A 21,679-nucleotide genomic window follows, 5' to 3' on the forward strand; every position below is an offset into this window, starting at 1 on the left:
GACTGGTGAACTTTAATTCAGATTAACTCAATTTATTTTAGCCAATTGTTATCGCAATAATTTAGATCTTGAACGGTAATGTACTCGATGAGTCATCTACCCTTCATTTTCTAGGATTAACTCAAACTTCCAATCTTTCTTGGAAACCGTATATCAAATCCATTGTAAAATTAGCATCTGCTAAGGTTGCATCTCTTAATCGTGCCCACCGCATTCTTACTCCGGATTCTATTCTTTATCTTCATAAATCTCAAATCCGTCCTTGTATGGAATACTGTTTCCATATCTGGATTGGATCTTCAAATGATGCTCTTTATCTTTAAAACAAGTTGCTAAAACAGATTGTAAACATAATTGGACCTGCTCTTGCAGCCAACCTTTAACCACTGTCACATGGTTGTAATGTTGCTCCTCTTCCTCTTTTAAATTAAATCATTTCCTTTTACTATGACTATTCATAAGTGCTCTAAAAACTCTTTTTCATCTAGTTTTTTATCTTAAACATTAGTTCTTTGAAATTCGCTGCCTTCATCTTTTGTTCCTGATTCAAATAATTTTCACTCTTAAGTCGTCTGTTAATCGTTATCTTACTTTATATACTTTATCTTTACTCTTCCAGTAACTTCCAACTCTTTTAGTGGTTTCTTGCAGCCTTGTTAGAAGCGAAGATGTTAAAAAAAAAAATTTGAGATAAATTTAAAAATTATTTTTTGCATTATTACATAAGAACTCTTTATATCGATCTATCATGGAATTCTTTAAGTTCTGTACTTTTTTATTAAAATGCTTAAAGTTACTAATCATTTAAAGAGTTTTAGGAGCGCAGGTAAGTTTTTTTATGGAGCTTTTTATTTTTCTAAAATGGACACATTATTAGGTTGTTTTTTTTGCTTGTTTTAATCTTCTTTTTTTGTGTGTGTGTGTTTAGCAACTTAACTTCACTGCTTTCCGAAAAATTTTAAAGAAACATGATAAGGTATTACAAATATTTTTGTTATATAACCTTTCGATATTGTTTAAATTTTTACTTTTTTGAATATTTTTTAAGGTCTTTAAAACTAGTTCTGGAGCAGATTACCGAATAGCAAATGTCGAATCTTCTTTGTTTTACACCAACACACAAATAAATGCTCTTATTCTGGATACAGAGGTACATATAAAACGTGAAAATCCATTAAACTTCTATAAGATTTAAACATTTCATTAAGAGACGTTATTTTATAGTCAATTGCAATTGAAGGTTTAGAAGGCGGAAATCGTACAAAAGCGATGAACAGACTTCGAGTTTTACCTATTTCTGTGAAGGTATGTTCATATAATTGTTCATGTATTGCACGAATAAACTTCTTTTAAATATATACTAAATAAGTTCAAACCACTATTGGCTTATTAATTAAATAGTGGCAGCAGATAGAATGATAACAAAAAAGTAAGAAATACAAATAAGAAGATGTTGCTTTTTGAGTCAGGGTAATATTTTGTCCGATAATCTAGAACGAATTTTTGTACAGAAGTTATATGCTTCAGAAAATGTTCGCTGGGAATTTGTTGATGTTGGTTTCATTGTCATTAACGTTTGATACAATTTTTCTAAATATGCAGTTCTTTTTTTAGTTTTTGAAAACAATAAAAATTCTTTTTTAATATCAGCAAATTTATCTCCGCAACTTGGCAAAATTGAACATTTCGCACTTTCTAATATTTCATGTAGTTCTTCTTCCAGTGTTAATGCTTCTACGTTTCCTGTAGTATTTTCGTTATTTTCAGTTGAATATTCCTGTTCATAATGTGTGTTTTGCTGCTCTTCATCCCCATTAAATAATCTTTTCAGTAAATGTTTGTATTTTCTTTGAAGGCATAGTACCATTTATAAGAGAATCTAATAGCTCTTCTAATTCTTGGTATTTACGGCTATTTATTCAAGTTTTCATTGTCATTAATTGCTCTCTAACTAAATTAACATTGGATTCTTTTAATTTTCTTTACATAAAATCAATTGCTAACCGGGTTGTTGCAAGATTAGCATCCTCTCTGCTAAGAGCTTCAACAGTTAATTTAATAGGCTTTAGAGTATTTTCCAATTCATTTAATAATTCAATATTGATATTTTCTATTAAATGTACACTTCCAATATCTTGAAGAGCTTCTTTAATGATATAAAATAATTTTAAAAATCTAGATACCATTTCAAGCAATAAGTTCTACAGAGTTCTTACATTACTAGCTGAAGTTCATTTCCTAAAACTATTTTGACCTTTTCTTGCAAAATATTATTTCGCACAAAAGAACTTTTAACAAATTTAACAATTATACGAACATTTTTATATTTTCTTCTACATTTTCTAAATTTGTTAACTCAATTTGTCTGTACTCTTCGATGTCATCCCCGCTCTCGTCAGAATAATAATTTTCATCTCGATCATCATCAATACCATCTTGACCATGGTCATCACCATCAATATCATTTTCATTTTGCAAGGCGGTAGTATTTTTCTTTTTATATATTACATCAAAAACATTTAAGTGTATAGTGTGATTCAAACACAAATTATAGAGACTAGGAGATTCTCGTCCAAATTTTATCATTACACTTGCACCGTCGCCGTTTGAACCAACTATATGTTTTTTAAAATAATATTATATGTATTTAAATGTTGTTCTACTTTTTCAACTAACTGTACAGCTGTACACGAGTTAAAAATTCTCACTAAACCTAGATTACACACTTTAGAGTCAATTCCATGGAAATTGATATTCAGATATTTCCGAATTTTCATACTCGTCCATTCAGCAAGTATAATGCTAAACCGTCGTTAATTTTTTTTGTAACAATTCTAATATTTCCAATTCTTTTTTTTTTTATAAAATTTATGAATTAAACTCATAACATCTCTTTCGGCTTTAGAAAGATTATGACTTGATTTTACCAAACTTTCACGAATAAAGCTAGACTTTATAATCACCCTAACTAATATACCATCGAGAGTGGCCATTTTAGCGACAATTTCTTCTAAAGGCTTTCATGCAACGGAATCGAAAGTGTCAATAGTTTTAAAATGTTCGGTGGTGGAATTTTCTCCTATTTCTTCTTTTGTTGGTAAAGAAATTCCATGTTTAACTTTTAAATGTTTAATCGTTGATGAAGTATTTCCATCTTTGTTTGATATTATCGTTAAACAATTATTGCATTTTCAAATCGGTACATTGCACTTTTCAAATCGGTACATTGGGTAAATAGTCCCACACTTTTGAATTCTTCAGCATAATGGGGCTATATAAAATGTCACATTAAAACTATGGTATTTCATATTTTTCCTAAAATTGAGAAATTAATCAACAATTTAATTAATAAATGAAATGTTTTTTTGTTTTTTAATTTTTTAAAAACGCGCTAAAAGAATTAACTTATTAACTTCAAACTTTCTATTCAAAAGTTTTTATATTAGCGAATGCTTTTAAAACAATCGTTAATATAAAGACATTAGTTTAGAAAAAAATTTAACTTATGAGATTAGTGTGTATTCGGATACAAACACAAACTTGAATGTTCTCAAAACATCTAAAAAGCGTGGTCAAGTTCAAGTTTAAGTTTTAAGCAAGATAGGTCGGGAATTCACAAACCCTACTACTGTAGGGTTTTCTTGAAAAGAAAGGGATACAGTGCGACGGCGCGCCGATGCGTACTCAAGAAGGCCGAACAGTCAAGTTATGAGACTCGCCGAGTCTTAAACCGGGTATCGAATTTGGGTATTTACGCATAGACTCGCCGAGTCCGAATCCGGGTACCCGGAAGCGAAAAACCCTATTAAATATATAGTTATTTAAAAAAATATGTTTTTTTGAGAAACTTCTTGAAAATAAATATTTTAACCTTAAACAAGATAAATAAATGAAGAAACAGCAAAATTTTTCAATGAATTAAATATGTTTATAAAAAAACGTTTAGGAAAATATAAATAACAAACCTATATAATATTTATGTTAACTTTTACAATAAATTATAATATACATTATAATTAATGCAATAAATTAAAATAAATATTACCTAGGTTTGTTATTTATTTAATCTTATTTTAATACTGCAAATAATAATTTTATTTAATAGTTAACCTTTTTTTTTTATTTGAATTTTTATGTTTGAATTTTTATATTTTAATTGAAGTTTTATATTTAAACTCCTTTATTTTTAAAGTTTAACTTTTTTATATCAAAATAGGCAATTTAGTCCATTTTATGATCTCGTAATATAATTAAGCTAAGATGTTAATTTTAATTTTATTGCATTCAAAATGTTAATCTTGTTTTAAAATGGGTTTAACCAATTTTTTAGCACTTCTGGTTGTCAAGAAATTTGCATTTTTATACTACCTGATTTGACATTTTTTTAGATAAAAAAATGCGTTTTTTTATTTTAGTTTTTTTTTACCACTTTTTTTTACCCAATTTTAAATTTTCTTAAATATTATAGATACGATATTATAAATATTATAGATCAATATAAACGATATATATCTATACATATATGATATATAAATATATATATATATATATATATATATATATATATATATATATATATATATATATATATATATATATAATATGTATATCTATATATATATCTATATATCTATATATATATATATATATATATATATATATATATATATATATATATATATATATATATATATATATATATATATATATATATATATATATATATATATATATATATATATAATATGTATATCTAAATATATATATATATATATATATATATATATATATATATATATATATATATATATATATATATATATATATATATAGATATATATTTAAACAATATAAATAATATAGATTAATATATACGACTAATTTATAATAATATTATATAATTTAAAATATATTTATAATATTACTAATGATATATAATAACTATATACGATACGTTATAATAACTATAAACGATATAGATATAAATATTATAGAATAATATATACGACTAATTTATAATAATATGTTATAATTTATAATATATTTCTACTATAATAACATTAATAATATATATAATAACTATATATGTTACGTTATAATAACTATAAACAATATAGATACAAAATTATAGATTAATATATACGACTAATTTATAATAATATTATATAATTTATAATATATGTAATATACTTCTAATAAAATATTACTAATGATATATATAACTTATAATTATTTCAAATAAATTGTAAAATAGGCTTTTTACAAAACTATAACCTTTCCTTTTTCAAGGTCAACAAGCAATGGAAAAGTCCATACTTGATTTTCCTCAGTCTCATCAAACAAAGTTTTTTTTAAGTCAGGAGTTGACTTGTTTACTCGAAGAACTTTTTTACACAAATCTGAAAGTTTCATTTTTAGGGTTGACAAAAATGGATTCATATCAAGAATACTCTGTGATTCAATTATCAGCCAAAGTGGACCTGTAGTTATTTTATCAACTATTCCAAGAGTCCGCACTTCTGCTAAATATAATTTGTTGCTAATATCTTCTTTAACTGCAAGTAAAAGATTATTTTGATTTGGCCAATTTTGAAGAAACTCTAAAATATCTTTTGAATGAAAATACAAAGCTGCAGCATTATAATATAATATATTAAATCTGTTACCAACAAAGGGTGCAAGCATACACTTACTTTGTCCTTTACCAGCAAGAAATGCATTAAAATACCCAGCAACTCCAGCTTTATCACATCTCCTTACATGAAAAGCTTTACATGCAGTTCTTGTTAATCTAGTGGCACCTGATTCAGCAGTATTGAATGCAAAAATATTTTCATAACTACTACTTAAAACTAACTTTTCGAATGAGTTAATTGTCTTATCAGTTTCTGTTGCAAAGTTAGATAATAAATGCAATTTACAAAAAAAATTAAATATTTCAATGAAATCTGCTTGTTTGCCTTTTTTTAAACCTTCCCAGTTCTTTATAACTTTAGGCAGTAACTTTTTCCTCATATCTTTAAGCTTTAAATTAAATAGTGGATTAGCTGGCCCAAGATCTGGTCCAAGATCTGGATAGTGGATTAACTGGCCCAAGAAAATGTGGATCGCTTCTCGCACACTAAATTTCTTTTTAATAAATTCAAAATACTCAACGTATTTCAACTTAATTTATATCATATTCTTATATTTATGTTCAAAGTAGACAATAAAACGGCACCCATTTATTTAACTCATTTTTTGAAAAAATAAATCATTTATACCCAACAAGATTTTCAAATAACAATTATATTCAACCAAAAGCATATTATTCTGCTACTAAGTTCTCGATTGCAATCAGATGACCTAAATTATGAAACACATTATTGGATAATGAGTTTAAAAAAATTCCTTCCCTTGATCAATTTAAAAATAAAATAAAAAATAAACTTTTGATAATTGACAATGAACAAGACTTCTTCTGACACTTTTAAATAGGAGTAATCAATCGTTTTATTTACTTGTTATTTACTTTATTTTTGATCATATTTATTTTTGATTTTAATCTGAATTTTTCTTTGATGTTCGTGTTTTATCTCATATTTATAAGGAGTGCAACTTTATTGTCACTTTTTTCAAGCTTAACCAACAAAAGTTTAACTCTTTTATTAAGATTTGTTAATGACTTTGTTATAAAAAATCTTTTAATTCTTTTACTTCCTTATGTTGTTTCTTTTTTAATTGATGAATCTTTGCTTTATTACTTGCATGCAGTGCTTTTTTTCTCCTGGAACGCACCGGAACGGCGTTCCGGCACCTTTTTTTTGATATATATAATTTTTTTGCTTTATATAAACATTTTTTTCCTCGTATTATTATATAATGAAAATAGTTCATTTTTAAATATTAAACATTCTTTGCAGATTTGAAAACATTACAGCGCTGCGTTTCAAAATTTGCTCGAGAAGAATTTATTTTATTTTCATCTTTTCTTAATAGCGTTCGTTTTATGACACCAAGTTCTTTGTTTTTCCGATTATAATCGGAAAAACATACAATTTCTTGAAAACGCGTATGGTTGTGAGATTAACAATTATTAATCTCACAACCATTCGCGTTTTTAAGAAATCTTTTAAGAAATTCTATTGTTTCTGCGCAGTGTTTGTCCGAATATTAATCTCACAACACCTCACGCAACTTAAAAAAGATCTATTTTTAAAACAAAAACTTTACAACAGTATTTGCAACAGTAACTTTTATTGTATCCTTATTAACGATTCGTTAATGAATTTCCTGTTAATAGCGTTTTAAATTCAAAGTTATAACCTAATTTATATATTTAAATACTGATATAAAAATATCAATTAAACAAAATAACGCAAAACTAATTATGAAAAAAATTACCAGTTTCTTCTCGGTGGATTCCCCTGTTCAGAAAAAAATCAAATTAAATGCAAAAGAAACAGAAGAAATCAAAATTACAACGTCAGATTTACCTTCTGCAGACAATGACACCAATTATAGCTGGCCAAGTTGCTGGACTTTAGAGCAAAAAGCAGAGTTTTGTTCCAAAAACGAGTGGCTTTGTTTTCGACAAAAAAAGCTCGGTTGCACTACCTGCCAAAAAGTGAAAACACTTGGCGTAGAAGCTAAGATGAGAATGAAAATATCTAAAGAATGGTTTAATAATGAAGTTTCTTATTGTGGTGAAAATAGAAAGCAACAGTTGAGTTCGTTTCGTAAGAAAATATTTGGTCACAAAGAATCTGTAGGACATCAAGCTGCATTAAAGATGGTAGAAGAAGCTAAAAAAAGAGATTCTGTCAAACAATATTTTAAAATCTTTAACGCGTGAGAAAATTGTAACAGCAAACATTTTCGAACTGCATATAAAGTTGCTAAAGGAAATCAGTCTTTTAATATTTTTGAAATGGAAATTGATCTTCAAGAAATTAATGGAGTTGAAATGGGTCGTATTCTTCATTCTACAAACGCATGCATTAATATTGTCAATCATATAGGTAACGAAATGAGGAAAAAAATTATTGCAGAAGTCATAAAGTCAAAAAGTAAGATTTCGATAATTATTGATGAATCAACCACTATAAGCCAAAAATCAACACTGATAGTGTACATTCGGTGCTGTGTGAAAGGCAGCGGAATGAATTCACCAATCAATTTATTTTTGGATTTAGTGGAGTTTGAAAGTGTTACGGCTAAAGGACTATTTGTTGCTTTACTTGAATGTCTTCATTCTTATGGGATGAAAGATGAATATTTGAAAAATTATTTAGTTTCTGTAGCATGTGATGGCGCAGCAGTTAGAACGCTTGCTTTAAATGCAGGAGATAAGGAAGGAGGCGTGCTTTAAATGCACGGTAAGGAAGGAGGCGTGAACTTCCTGGTTAAATGCACTTCGGCGGTGCTCTGTGACAAGAGCGTTAGGACTTCTTGGGGCACCTAAAAAAAAAAAAAAAAAGCTGTGATGTTAGGATGCAAAAGTGGCGTTTTTAAATCAATCACTGAAAAGTTTCCTTTTGTTATAGTTTGGCATTGTGCTTATTATAGACTGGAACTATCAGTAGGCGATACTATTAGGGAGATCTCAAGTATTAACAGATTCAAATAATTTCTTGATAAGCTTTACGTCGTGTATCATGCTTCCCCAAAAAATAGCAGAGAGTTACGTTCATGCGCAGAATTACTTAATATTCAGCTGCTGAAAATTGGTCGAATTTTAAATACACGTTGGGTGTCATCTAGTTTCCGTTCAGTTTTTGCAGTATGGGAAAATTACAAAGCGCTTGTGAAACATTTTGAGGAAGCGATGGTTGATCCTACAAGGGACAAAAACGAAAAATCCACTTATGCAGGTTTAAAAAAAAAAATTACATCAACAGAGTTTTTAATGGATCTAGGATTAATGTGTGATGCTCTCCAAGAATTATCGGAATTGAGTTTGGACCTACAAGAGCGCAATATTAATCTATACAAAGCAAATCAAAAAATATAAGCTCTTGTTCAAGTATTCGAAGAAAGAAGAAATAATGGTGGTCCCTATTACAAATTTGCTTTAGTTTCAGCACAGAATCTCCGTTTTCATGGAGTTTTACTTCACAATAAAAATTCCAAAAACAATTCAGCTATTAATCCTAACGCCTTTTATATAAAACTAAAAGAGTCAATTGAAAAAAGGTTGCTTGCTGATAAAGATGTTGAATTAGCTCAGTGGGCTCGCATCTTAGATCAAAATCATTGGCCTGATAACATAAACAACCAAATGACATTTGGAGAAACTGAAATCAGAAATCTGTCGTTAAGGCTACAGTTAAATGAAAGAGAAATGATTCGTGGATTCTGTGAATACCTGGCAGAAAAAACATCCTGAAAATTTAGTTCATTTGGTACACACTCTACATACTATTCCCATTTCCTCAAGTGAATGCGAACGAGTGAATGCGAACGAATGAATGCGAACGGGTAATGTACGGGTAATACCTTTAAGGGTATGATGTACGGGGGAGCCTACCAACAGCTATACATATAAAAATTATTTATAAATTAAATTACTAATTTCTGCCTCATTTTTGAAATATAAAGAAAAATACAGGTGAGTTCCGGCACCTTTTTTTTTAGAAAAAAAGCACTGCTTGCATGTAATAGTTTATATGTCCTTCTAGGGTCGTTAGATGTAAATTTTTTTTTTCATATTACTAATACGAACATTAGCAGATTTGAACTTATTTATACAACCAGATGAAGCAAGTTTCAATTTTTTAAAACAGTTTTTCCAGGTTTGTTGGTTCAGTTTTCTTTTTTTACCCAATCTGAAAAAGTCTTTATATATAAAAAACTTCGCAAATTTTGTCTACGGAATTTGTCACGTGACTGAAGTGCCTAATCAAAACAAATAAAAAGTACTTCAAAGTTAAAGTTAAACAAAGTTTTTTTTTCTAGTATATTCTAATTTCATTTATAAAAAAATGTGGTAATTGACAAAAGAAAAAAAAAAAAAAATAATTTTTTTCACTCTTCTGATGTAAACATGTTATTAGTTACATATTTTTGTTTTTAACACGTTTATCTGCCCTGTGCGCAACCCAATATACTTTTGTATACTTAACTAATAAAAAAGTTATCGAGAGCTATTTCAATCAACTGTTCTGCTTCAGTTAACTATTCTCGAAAGTTTTTTATTCCTCTTGCTTCAATCTTTTGTTCTTTTATTTGCTTTTAAAATTTTGTGTTTTCATTTTGTCAATTGCCAAACATTTAAAATTAACATCTCGCAATTGTTGGTTAAATGTACCTTACCAAAAGCGTATTTTTTTGTACAAAATTCCAAATATTTGACGGAAACCTTATGTGGTCGTCCATAAATTACGTTACGCTTTAGGAGGAGGGGAGGGGCAAGATTTAGTAGTTTTGTGACAACTCATACGAAACTTTTTATTAAAGAATTACAATGTTGTGACAAGGAAGGGGTTTGGGGATCTAAAACAATCAAAAGTTGTGTAGCGTAATTTGTGGATGACCCCTAATAAATATTAATTTCTATTCCCCAACCCCTTCCCCCATCCCCCTCCATTATCCCACAACCAAAAAAATAAAAATTCTTAATCTTTGAAAGACGCCGTTAATAAAATAATTAATTAAATTATATTTATTATTATTTTTTAGCTTTAGCTATGTATTTTTAAACTCTATAGAAAAAGTTATAGAAACTGTGAATATTTAAAATATTATTTTTTACTATTTAAATTCATACAAATTAAAATTAAAACTTTTATGAAAATTTCTTGCTTTACATTAAAGTTGCACTTCAAAACCTTAAATTTTTATTGTACAAATTATTTTTATCAGCAAAGCGAGACAATATCATTCTTTTGGGGTTTTTTTACTGGATTGTTCCTGATTTTACTTGTAGTTGTGGGAGTTACAGGTAATAGTTATATGATAAAACTGTTGCATGCTTTGCTAAACATTTTAAACAACAACAAGACTAAATACTATTTTTGTTTAAGCATATTACAAAGGTCCACATTTAGTTTGGCTACCTGCGTTACGAATGTATCGCGGTATTTTGATTTTATACATCATGATTGGTTTACTTGGTATAAATGTGCGTGGATGGGGTCGTGCCGGTGTAAATCATGTCCTAATTTTTGAACTGGATCCTCGTCATCATTTATCGTATACGGAATATCTGTTGGTATATCAGTTTTTAAGTTTTTAGGAGCAAACCTCAAAGTTTTTACTACTCATGCCATTAAACTATTGTTTTGTTTATAGATAGCATCAGTTTTCGGAACTTTGTGGTGCCTCAGCTGTTTAGCTTTTCTCTTCAGTAACAATTTCAAAATTTCTATTTATGTACATCCTTTAATATTGGCTGCTTTCACCTTGCTATACCTTTTAAATCCAACAAAGACCTTTCAATACAAATCTCGTCGGTGGCTGCTAAAAGTTCTGGTAATTGAATAATAATTAGACCGTGAAACGTTGTTTTTGAAAATTGAGTTATAATATATTTTTTACTATAGTTTAGAATTGCTGTTGCACCTTTTAAGAGCGTTTGTTTTGCTGACTTTTGGCTCGCAGATCAGTTAAACAGTTTAGTTATACCTTTGCTGGATATAGAGTATTTGATTTGTTTTTATATATACGATTGGTACATACTTCCAGGTTATTTTTTATTTTTATTATAATTATTGTAATTAAATTTATATACACAAATGAGTCTAATAAATATTTACCTGAAATTTTTATTTATAATATTATTGTTATATCAAAAGATTCTGGTCAATGTACATCAACAAAATACGGTATCCGGCCTATTGTTGCACTATTACCGGCCTGGTTTCGACTTGCGCAGTGCTTACGTCGTTACAGAGACTCCAAAGTCAAAAAGGTGTTTCCTCATTTGGTCAACGCTGGAAAGTATTCTACTTCCATGTTTGTAACAATACTTTCAACTGTAACATCAGTAAAAAACGGTACTCCTTTTTTTAAAACAATATTTTATAAGAGTAAATACTTAAAAGTTACGACTCATCAAATATTAAAAACCCCCTTTATTTTATACAGAAGTAAAGCATTCTAACCTCAGTTTAACTCTAAAACTAAGAAATTATTGATAGCTTGCTGGTAATTTTTCACTTTAAAGCTTTTCGTTACTATAAAAATTGGGCTTTTATAATCAAACAAAGTTTATTTTACTTTGCTAATACATTCGTATTAGCGAAGTATAAAATGATAAATATAAAAGTATAAAATAATAAAGTACAAAACATAAAAAGCAGAAAAATTAATTAGACTCGATATTTTTTTTATTTCTTTGTTTTTTCAAAGAGTGTGTTCTTTGTGTTCTTTTTAAACTGCTCATACTCCAGTTTTCATTTTTAGTGTTAAGTTTAGTGTTTTTTTGTTGTTTTTTTTTAATTTGAAAAATTTATGTTGTTGTTCTTTTAGCAACTCTCAAAAGTTTTTTTTTGTCGCGGAGTTATTGGGTTCGGTTGTATTAATGCTTTTACATTAGTGACCTCGGGTGTAAATATAGTTGTTTATTGAAAAGAAATTTGATTCACTTAGGTAATTGTTCAGATTTTTGTAGCATTTAATTATGTCTTGCTAGTAAATCCAAATCAAGAATTCTAAGTTAAAATATGAAAAGTTATTTAGATTTGCAGTTCTCCTGTTAAAACGTCTTTGCACTCTTTCCACTGCTTTGTTCATTTCAGCCAACTTCATAAGAAGTCATGAAGAAGTGGTATACGACTGTATAGACAACCTCTTTCATAGGAAAACAATCTTTTCTAAAAAATTTAAAAGTTTAAATACTCCTGAAATTTCAATTTGTTGATTTTTTTTATTTTACGAATTTACTGAGTTGTTTATCTTATTGATAAAATTATTACTCGTAAAAGGCAGATTATTTTTATTCAACTTTTAAAACCTAACATTATTTTTGTTTTTCTTATTAGAGGCGTTAATGGGTCATCGCAGTTGGTTGTTTTATGTTTGGGTCACTTCATTGCTTGTTAGCACAATATATACATTATTCTGGGACCTGAAAATGGATTGGGGTTTATTTGCAAAAGATGCTGGTGAAAATCGATTCTTAAGAGGACACATTGTTTATGATTATAAGGTTAGTACAGACTTTTAATCGACTGTTTTTAATGTAGATATTGTTAAATTTTTTAGTTCAAGTTATTAATTTCATTAGTATATAATAATACAGTAAAAATTTTATTTTTAATCATTTAGTAATATAGAAATTTTATACGAAGTCTTGTTTTAAAGTAGCAAATTTGGTCGTGTGACATAATAGGCCTTAATATGAAGACCGTTTTATATACACGTCATATTGTTATTAATGCAAAATAAAAATACTTTTTAAACTTAAATAACTGACAAGTTTGTAAACTTTATTATTAAACTTCAAATCTAAATAAATTTAGCTTTACCCTTAAAACTTAATTTTATTTATTCTTCAATAATAAAAGTTAAACAATTTTTGATGTAGATATTTTATTACATTGCAATGTTTGGTGACGTTTTGCTTCGCTTTATGTGGACGTTAACTGTATCCGTAGGCAATTCCGGTTTTCTGTTTAGCGAATTTTTTACTTTGTTTATCGCCCTGGTAGAAGTTTTCAGGTTTGTTCATTAAATCTTTTTTTTTTATAATTATATCCATACTAGCTGACCGGACCAGTAAAAATACGGGACTGTGCAAGTCTATTCCACACCAACCTTTTTTATACTTTTTCCTTATATCCTAGCTGTCCGGACCCATAAAATACAAGTCTTTACCAAACCGACCGTTTCTAGACTTACCTCTTCCACACCGATCGTTTTTGTTTCTTACTTCAATATTTTTAGTAAAATAATTCATTCTAAATAATTGCTTTTTAAGCAAAATAATTGACGCGCGCACCTTTTCCGCAAACGTAAAGCCAAAAAAAGATTTTTAAAATGGTTTGTTTTTCTCCTAAATGCTTATCTTTGATAGTTCAGTGATTTAGCGCGCTGTCACTAATGTCGTTAAGTAGGGTTCGTATCCTCCTCTAAGCGTAATAGGTTTGTAGATTTTTTTAATCTTGCTGTATTTATTTATAGCAAAAATTTATATTTAGCAAAAAAAGACTTCTAATTGTTATAGTAAAGTTTTAAAGTTTTTTCATATTATACATATATTATACACGATCTTACCGCCCACAAACTCAATTTATGCTAAAACAGAGACGTATTTATATTTTTGGCGCCCTGGGGCATTATTCCTTTAAGTGTCCTCCTTTTATAAATAACTGTATACCTTGATATGCGGTGATTATTAAAAAAACAAAAACATTTTTAAGACAAACATATATATTAAGTTAAACTCACTTAACATTAAAAAAATATCTATAATTTACTATGTAAGTTTTGTTTTGAAAATGTATTTATAATGTCGTTAAAGTTCATATCTATGGTAAGTGCAGATTTAACATATAGAATTGCTAACCTATTAAGACAATCCCCAGTCATTTCCAGCCTCAAATAAAAACTTAACCCTCTTTAATGCTGAAAATGATCTCTTGGCTGAACAATTGTACGTTGGGCAACATAGATATATCCTTAGTGCTATATCTACTCACAGTAGATACAGCATTAAAGATAGTTATATAGTTCTTGAAGTTTATCAGTTCTGATCATTTTACAAATATCTGTTATTGTTTTTGTTCTTATCTTTTCAGTTAAATTCATTAAACAACTTCTGAATAGTATAGACTCGTTAGCAAATGAAGTCGAAAGATTATTTTTTGATATATACTTTGAAGCATTTATGCTTTTTTGTAAACTTCTGATGGTGATTTCTCTCTTCATATATGAAGAGAGAAATATAAGTATATTTGATATCTATAGATATCAAATATACTACTCAGATCTAATATATATCAAATTGTCAATTTGTATAAACTTACAACTGTTTCTAAATCAATCTTAACTGACTAAAATTGCTTACTAGTTTTGCTGAATCTTTCTAGTATATCACCCCATATTGTTGCCATTTCAAGACCGTCTCAAGACAGTCCATTAGGTTCTAATCTTGTGATTGGCTTTTGTGATTTATCATCTTTGATAAAAGACAGTGCATTAATTTTTCATTCCGATTTTTTCTTAAACTAGTACTTGCATTAGATCTTGACTACCAACTATCAGATACCACCTGGTATCTTTTAAGTGATAGTTTTCTGTTTTAATTAAATTGCTCTGAAGTATTTTTCATTTATATGTAGAAGCACTGAAATATTTATAAGTACTTTGAAGCAAACAAAAAAAAATTGGAAGCATTTCTACAACAGTCCATAGCGCATTCACAAAAAAAATTTAAAGAGTGTGCCCAGCATGATACAAATGCAGCTAAAGGATTAACTTTTTTAATGCAAGCTTGAAGTCCTGTATACCTACCAGACATGTTAGACGCATTGTCATAACTACGACTATTGTTTATATCTAATCGATGCAATTCTAAAACTAAAAATTTAGCACCTGCTAGTTCTTCAGATTTATGACCAGAGTTGGGTAAAAACCCTAAAAATCTTTCTACCTGACAGCCATTCTTTTGAACATACCAAAAAATGAATACGGTTAGTATACATGGCTAATATCAGAAATAGAATTATACTGGTGGAAAAATATTTAGCTTTTTTGTATTGTAATGGCAGAAAATTTTATACAACCATTTGCTGTACAAATCTGTACGTTATACCTATGAACTGCTCATATGTATTAAAAATTTTTAGAGGTACGTACCTCTAAAAAAGATAGTGTCCCCTAAAAAAGGATCAAACTGAGCAACGTGAAATTTTTATATTAAATCAGCGTTTTCGCATAAATAATTCGCGCATAGATATGTATAATTTGCAAGTAGACTTTGAGCGCCTTTTAAATGATACTTTCTTCTGCCAATCATACACATTTATACTTTTTATAAAGATGAATTTTTAATGGTAATATTCTCGTTTAAAAAAAAATATATTCGCCCGTATACTTGTAAGCAGAAAAGCAAATATTTGGATATTTAGTAAGTCTGTGAGTCAATATATGATTTGGACATGATTATAATATAAAAGTTTTTGTGATAATGATATAAAATAACTATTTATTGACTCTCTAAGATTTTACCATTTTGACAGCTGGCGCTCTATCAAAACCTGATGCCTGGGGCAAAAGCCCCCCTTCCCCCCTCCCCCGTAAATACGTCTCTGTGCTAAAGACGTTTACACTTGCAGATGTTTGTACCTAACGCTATACAAATGGAGGAATTAAAAAGGTGACGCAGTTTTACCAAACAGAAATTATCAAGAGAGGGAAGAGTCATGGCAAATCTAAAATCGAAGTTTCAAATTTTCCACTAGGATGAGACAATATGCTTTGTGTTTTTTCAGTTTTTTCAATTTTTTTTTAAATACAATAACATAAATACAAAAATTCAAAACAAAATAATTTAATAAAAAAAAACTTGTAGTTATTAGAAAAGTTTCTCTCATATAACACACGATCATGTATAAAACGTTATATAAGTGGATGTAAAAAACATTCACATATTTCGTCACGATCATTTCACAATCGCCAGTCATTTTTTTATGATATGAGAAATAAGTACAAAACTTAAAAAAAAATTGCTGTTTTTTCTCTGACATCTCAATAAAAAAGTATAAAAAAACTATTTTCTAATTGATTTAAGGTATTATCTTAAATCAAGTTATTTTTGTTTGTTTTATTGTGATAGCAATTTTTTTTAAAGATTTTTATTTATTTCTCATAACATAAAAAAATAACTTACGCGATTGTGAAATAACCGTGACGATTTGTTTTAAATATATTGTTTCTAATATAAGCAAAACTTTATTGCTATGCAATGAAGCTTTGCTTATTTAGAGAACCCGCTTGAAAAGTGTTGATTAATTGTAATCGGTATAAAAGATTTATCAAATTGTTTGTTTTTCTTGACCCTCACACACATAGACACACACACACACACACACACACACACACACACACACACACACACACACACACACACACACACATATACAACATATACGATAGCTCAGTGGTTTAACTTTAAAGAAATATTTTTTGTCTTTCTAATTTATCGCAATTAACAAATACTTGTTAATAGCTAAATGTTTTTGAAAAAAAAAATAAAAGTAAAAACGTACCGTCCAATCGTTGTTCATAATTTGCCAGCTGACCAATAAAAAAAGTAAATTTTCTCACTAAAGATCCTATTTTTCCAACATAAAAGAGTGTATGCATAGGATAGGGGGTATAGTGTTCCTTTGCACTGACATATCACCCCTTTTACACTGGCCTCGAGTAAGACGAACGTGTATTTCAGTCAACTCTTTTTTTGAGTCTGCAAAAAACATGTTTTAGGTTTTATTTTCAATATTAATCATTTCCCCCTTAAAACTCGTGTTTTACGGACTAACTAAAGAGAAATGTCTGAAAAAAATGTCCGTTCTTAGTATATTTAACCTATTTGATTCGTCATTAAAAAAATATTGCAGATGTGTGCACCTATTAAAATAAATGTTTTAAAAAATATAAAGTAAATATATATATTTTTGAAGATATATATATATATATATATATATATATATATATGTCTTCAAAATTGGGATCCTGTGCCAAAACCAAGTGTTGTGGGGTCGTATAAAATATTTAATGGAGATTTGGGGGAGGATCTCAAAAAAGCGTTCAATAAAGTAATGAAGTGATCAATTTTTAAAGTACGCACGCTCTAATTTTAATATATTTCCTAACTTATACATTTTTTTCTAAATTAAAACTTTTTTTAATTGATAAAGAGAAGAAAGGGGGAGAAGTATTTCAACAGCGTGCGTACTTTTAAAGAGAGGAGGAGGATTTTTTGACGTACTTTATGGATGACCTTTGTGGAAAAAAGAGTAAAACTTTTATGATGTCATCAACTTTGACATCAAAAATTTTGACTTCAAGAGTGTCTTCTAAAGCAACTTTGGTCACTCATTCAATTAAATGCTAAACCTTGCTTGTTTTGGTTTAGCTTAACTTTGTGCCACTACGCTAAGAAAACTTTGGAGTAGTGTAAATAAGAAAGGTTGATTTTGTATCAAAAATGCTCAACCCACTAAGTTGTCCACAATTCCAGTCAATCGAAAAAATATTGGGATATTGGCAAAGGATATTTACGTAATTTTTTTAATTTTTTTTTTTTTGATCTCACACTTTAATGTATAATAGTATTTCATAAGCAGTTTGTCAAATAAAACCAAAAAGAAAAAAAAAATTTGAAATTTTTTTTTCTGTTTCCAAGACCCCCACTCCACCCCAACCCCCTTCCTTCACCTCAACCCCTATCCCTACTTTCTCGTGATATTTTCTTGCCTACAACATTGAATTTTAAGAGTTATAATTTTTAATTAATTCAAAAAAGACTTTATTTATTTTTAACAAACAAGCAAATAGATGATTCGCACAAATTAAATATTTAAACGCAAACTGGTATTAAGAACCAAAAAATTCAAAAATAAAGTCTTTTTTTTTTTCAATTATGACCACAAAATAAAACTATTTGAAAAGTATTAGCTATAAAAAAAGGCATTGTTTAAATTTTTTACAATTGAGTTTTTGAAATGCTTGTATATTTAGCTGTGGAAAAACTTTTCGGTGATGTTTTACTGCACATAAAAAGAATCCTTTCTGCTCTTCATTTTTTTGTAATAGATTTTGCAAAGCGTTGAATTAGTTTGATAGCTTGTTCTGCTGTATCATTTACAGGTTTCAACAGTTTAATATGCTCAAACATGCGTTGAAAATTTGTGTTAGCTTTCCAAAACTTTGGGGATTGGCAAACCAACCACCATCGTTGTTTGAAAATCCAAATAATTTAGAATGTTGCTTGATTTTGGTCCAACTAAATCAGTCACAGAGTACTCGGATTTAGAAGATAAAATTGTGGATAGCCTATATCAAGTTGTCAGTTTTTTCATATATTTTTAAGAATTATTTTATCAACTTTATCACGATGTTTCTTCAGTTACATACCAAAGATGCTAATTAAATTTGTCAAGAGCAATAATAACAAAATCATTGTTAATTTTTTTATAAATAAACATTTATTTTTAGAATTCCAAGTCATTAAATAGTGCATCAATTGTGCTTGTACATGTGAGCCATATTTTCACATAAAATAGTATTGTAAGTTTACAAATTCGTGATAGCTTCTCTATAAAAGTTTCTTCATACTCTGCCAATTCAGCAAAAGCAAACATTTTTGATTTATAAAAAATTATACACATGCATCTAGCGTGATGTAAGGCCCCAGGTTTGCGCCATTGTACATTTATTTGTTTTACATTCAGCAACATTCTTAAACATTAATAATAACACCATAAAAACGAAGTACAATCTAAATTTTCATTAAGTTCAGATACCACCTTTAGAAGAATTAAAATTGAGGAACCATTATAAAAGACCAAACAAGCAGAAATAGCAATTCTTTTTATCTGGTTTATTTAACCGAAAATCTCAAAAAATAATAAGAAGTGGTTATAGAGAATGTTGTTCTAAATGAACTTTGGAACAATCGACATTATCCAAAAATTGTCAAATAAACAGAAGACGAAATTCTTTCTAATATATGGTTTCTGCTGGCACACTAAAATAACTACAATAACCAAGCGTTTTATTTTACCAACTACCTCAGATACCAGCATTGAGCCCCTGTGAATGGGAGAGTACGTTGGTGAAGTGAATATTTTTTTAATGTCCGTTGAAACTAGTTGTCGAATTTTATTACCTGATTAGATAAATAGTTTTTGTTTCATCAAAATTATGACCTAATGCTTAAGCTACAGCTGAAATGGTCCTTGAAATTTCTTTATTGGATACATTCAACTTATTAGCCATTAAAGAAACTTTGGGTGTTCTAATATCTTAATTTTTTTATTCTGTCGAGTAACAGCACTTTCTTCTATTTTATCGAAGACTTTGTCTTCATTATTAAATTCTGGCAGTACATTGGATCTTTCTTTTTTATATTTGTACTTTTAAAACTATATTTTTTTATTACGAGAACCACCATTTTACTCAATTGTGTGAAGTTTTAAAAAATGCACTTTAATGAAAACTAAACTAATATTAATCAGAAAAAATGTGTAGTTAAATTATTTATTCTTAAGTTTTTAGATTTATTATTATGATATATTAGTCCGTTGCATTTTTATTATTTAATACGCTTTTCGACATTTTTGTTTTATCTTAATCTTTTTATTACATTATAAATCTTTCACAAAGGGCGCGTATGCCTTTCTTTCAAAAATCAAAGAGCGTTTTAACTATTCTGCGCCGGTAGAGAGTATTCAAAAATGCTTTAGGTGTTCCACTTAAAACATTTTTGCCTAACCCATTTACCCATTTACCCATTTACCTTAAAGAATTAAAATTAAAAAAGTATAAAAGTTGACTTTTTTTTTTTCTCATTAGGCGTTTTGTTTGGAACTTTTTTCGATTGGAAAACGAGCATTTGAATAACGTTGGAGAGTTTAGAGCAGTTCGCGATATCAATATTAAACCTATTCACAAGCAGAAGAACGCATCTTCTTTAACACTCGAAGAAATAATAGACCTTGAAAATAGTTTTTCAAAAGGAGTTTAAAATTTAAAGCATATACAATTTTTATTACCTATATAATTTTTATAACTTTTTACATATTTATGTTTAAAATATTTTTTACGGCAATGAGCTTATTTGATAAATATATTTCATTTTACAAATATAGTTTACTTAAGACTTTAAAGGAGGTACCCGGTGGAAAACAATCGATGTTGATGCGATATTTCGATACCCACATATTGTAGGTTAATCACAAGCTACTAAATAACGGCAATTATATAGCTGCTATATGACTACTACTACCTTGTACTATAACGATATGAATATACCTATCGCGAGTTTTTAATAAGCGATTTTGAAGCAATATGTTGGTAACTACATATCGTAGTTTAGTTGCTCGCTGAAACATAATTATAAATTTATTGGTAGTCAATATATAGTTGTGGTTTGAGCTAAAGACTTTTAGTAATGTTGGTTCTTGTAAATAAACCATTATGATTAAAAATGTATGGTTATTTACTTCACGTCCAAAACTTCCCTTATAAATGTCCGAAGTCACCCCAGCGTTCGGTGTGACTTCGGTTATAAAAGTTATAAAGCTAATGATTCTTTAGGATGATGTCAATTATACAGAAGTCTGATCAAAGGAGTGACTTTGTAATTTTTAAATATATTATAAGTAATAACAACCACATAGACATAAGGGCGTATTTGATGGAAGAGGGGAAAGGGGTATTCCCCCCCCCCCCCCCCCTTATAACGTATTTTTTTTCTAAATAATACATTTTACATATATATAATACAATAATACATTTCTAAATAATACATTAATTAATAATTTATTTAAAAAATTGTACGTTTGATAAAGATCGTTAATCGTAATGATATCATACTTAATAAGAATTTTATGCCTGCACTTTGGTTACACTGATTTTGTCGTGGTGATAATATTCATAGTTTTTGTACGGTATAGAAGATAATCTTCTATACCGTATAATACGGTAGTAATACGGTAGTATTACTACAGAACCGTATTAATGTGGTTTT

The 21,679-nt window shown here is 28.4% G+C and overlaps 1 protein-coding gene across 2 annotated transcripts in view; it reads left to right on the top strand.

The window, feature by feature from the left end:
• The window catches only part of LOC100209536 (solute carrier family 53 member 1), a 69,766-nt gene extending 48,973 nt beyond the window's left edge, over nucleotides 1-20,793 (top strand). For both annotated transcript variants that reach the window (XM_065791246.1, XM_065791247.1), the window contains exons 6-16: nucleotides 929-976; nucleotides 1,049-1,150; nucleotides 1,225-1,305; nucleotides 10,843-10,921; nucleotides 11,004-11,191; nucleotides 11,272-11,451; nucleotides 11,523-11,664; nucleotides 11,775-11,975; nucleotides 12,963-13,129; nucleotides 13,508-13,641; nucleotides 20,503-20,793. In XM_065791246.1, the coding sequence (XP_065647318.1) occupies nucleotides 929-976; nucleotides 1,049-1,150; nucleotides 1,225-1,305; nucleotides 10,843-10,921; nucleotides 11,004-11,191; nucleotides 11,272-11,451; nucleotides 11,523-11,664; nucleotides 11,775-11,975; nucleotides 12,963-13,129; nucleotides 13,508-13,641; nucleotides 20,503-20,674 (1,494 nt within the window). In that variant the 3' untranslated portion in view covers nucleotides 20,675-20,793. The remainder of the gene's footprint in view (nucleotides 1-928; nucleotides 977-1,048; nucleotides 1,151-1,224; nucleotides 1,306-10,842; nucleotides 10,922-11,003; nucleotides 11,192-11,271; nucleotides 11,452-11,522; nucleotides 11,665-11,774; nucleotides 11,976-12,962; nucleotides 13,130-13,507; nucleotides 13,642-20,502) is intronic.
• The last annotated feature ends 886 nt before the right edge of the window (nucleotides 20,794-21,679 follow it).

Source organism: Hydra vulgaris, chromosome 02 (genome assembly GCF_038396675.1).
Source record: "Hydra vulgaris chromosome 02, alternate assembly HydraT2T_AEP".
Classification (NCBI taxonomy): Eukaryota; Metazoa; Cnidaria; class Hydrozoa; order Anthoathecata; family Hydridae; genus Hydra; species Hydra vulgaris.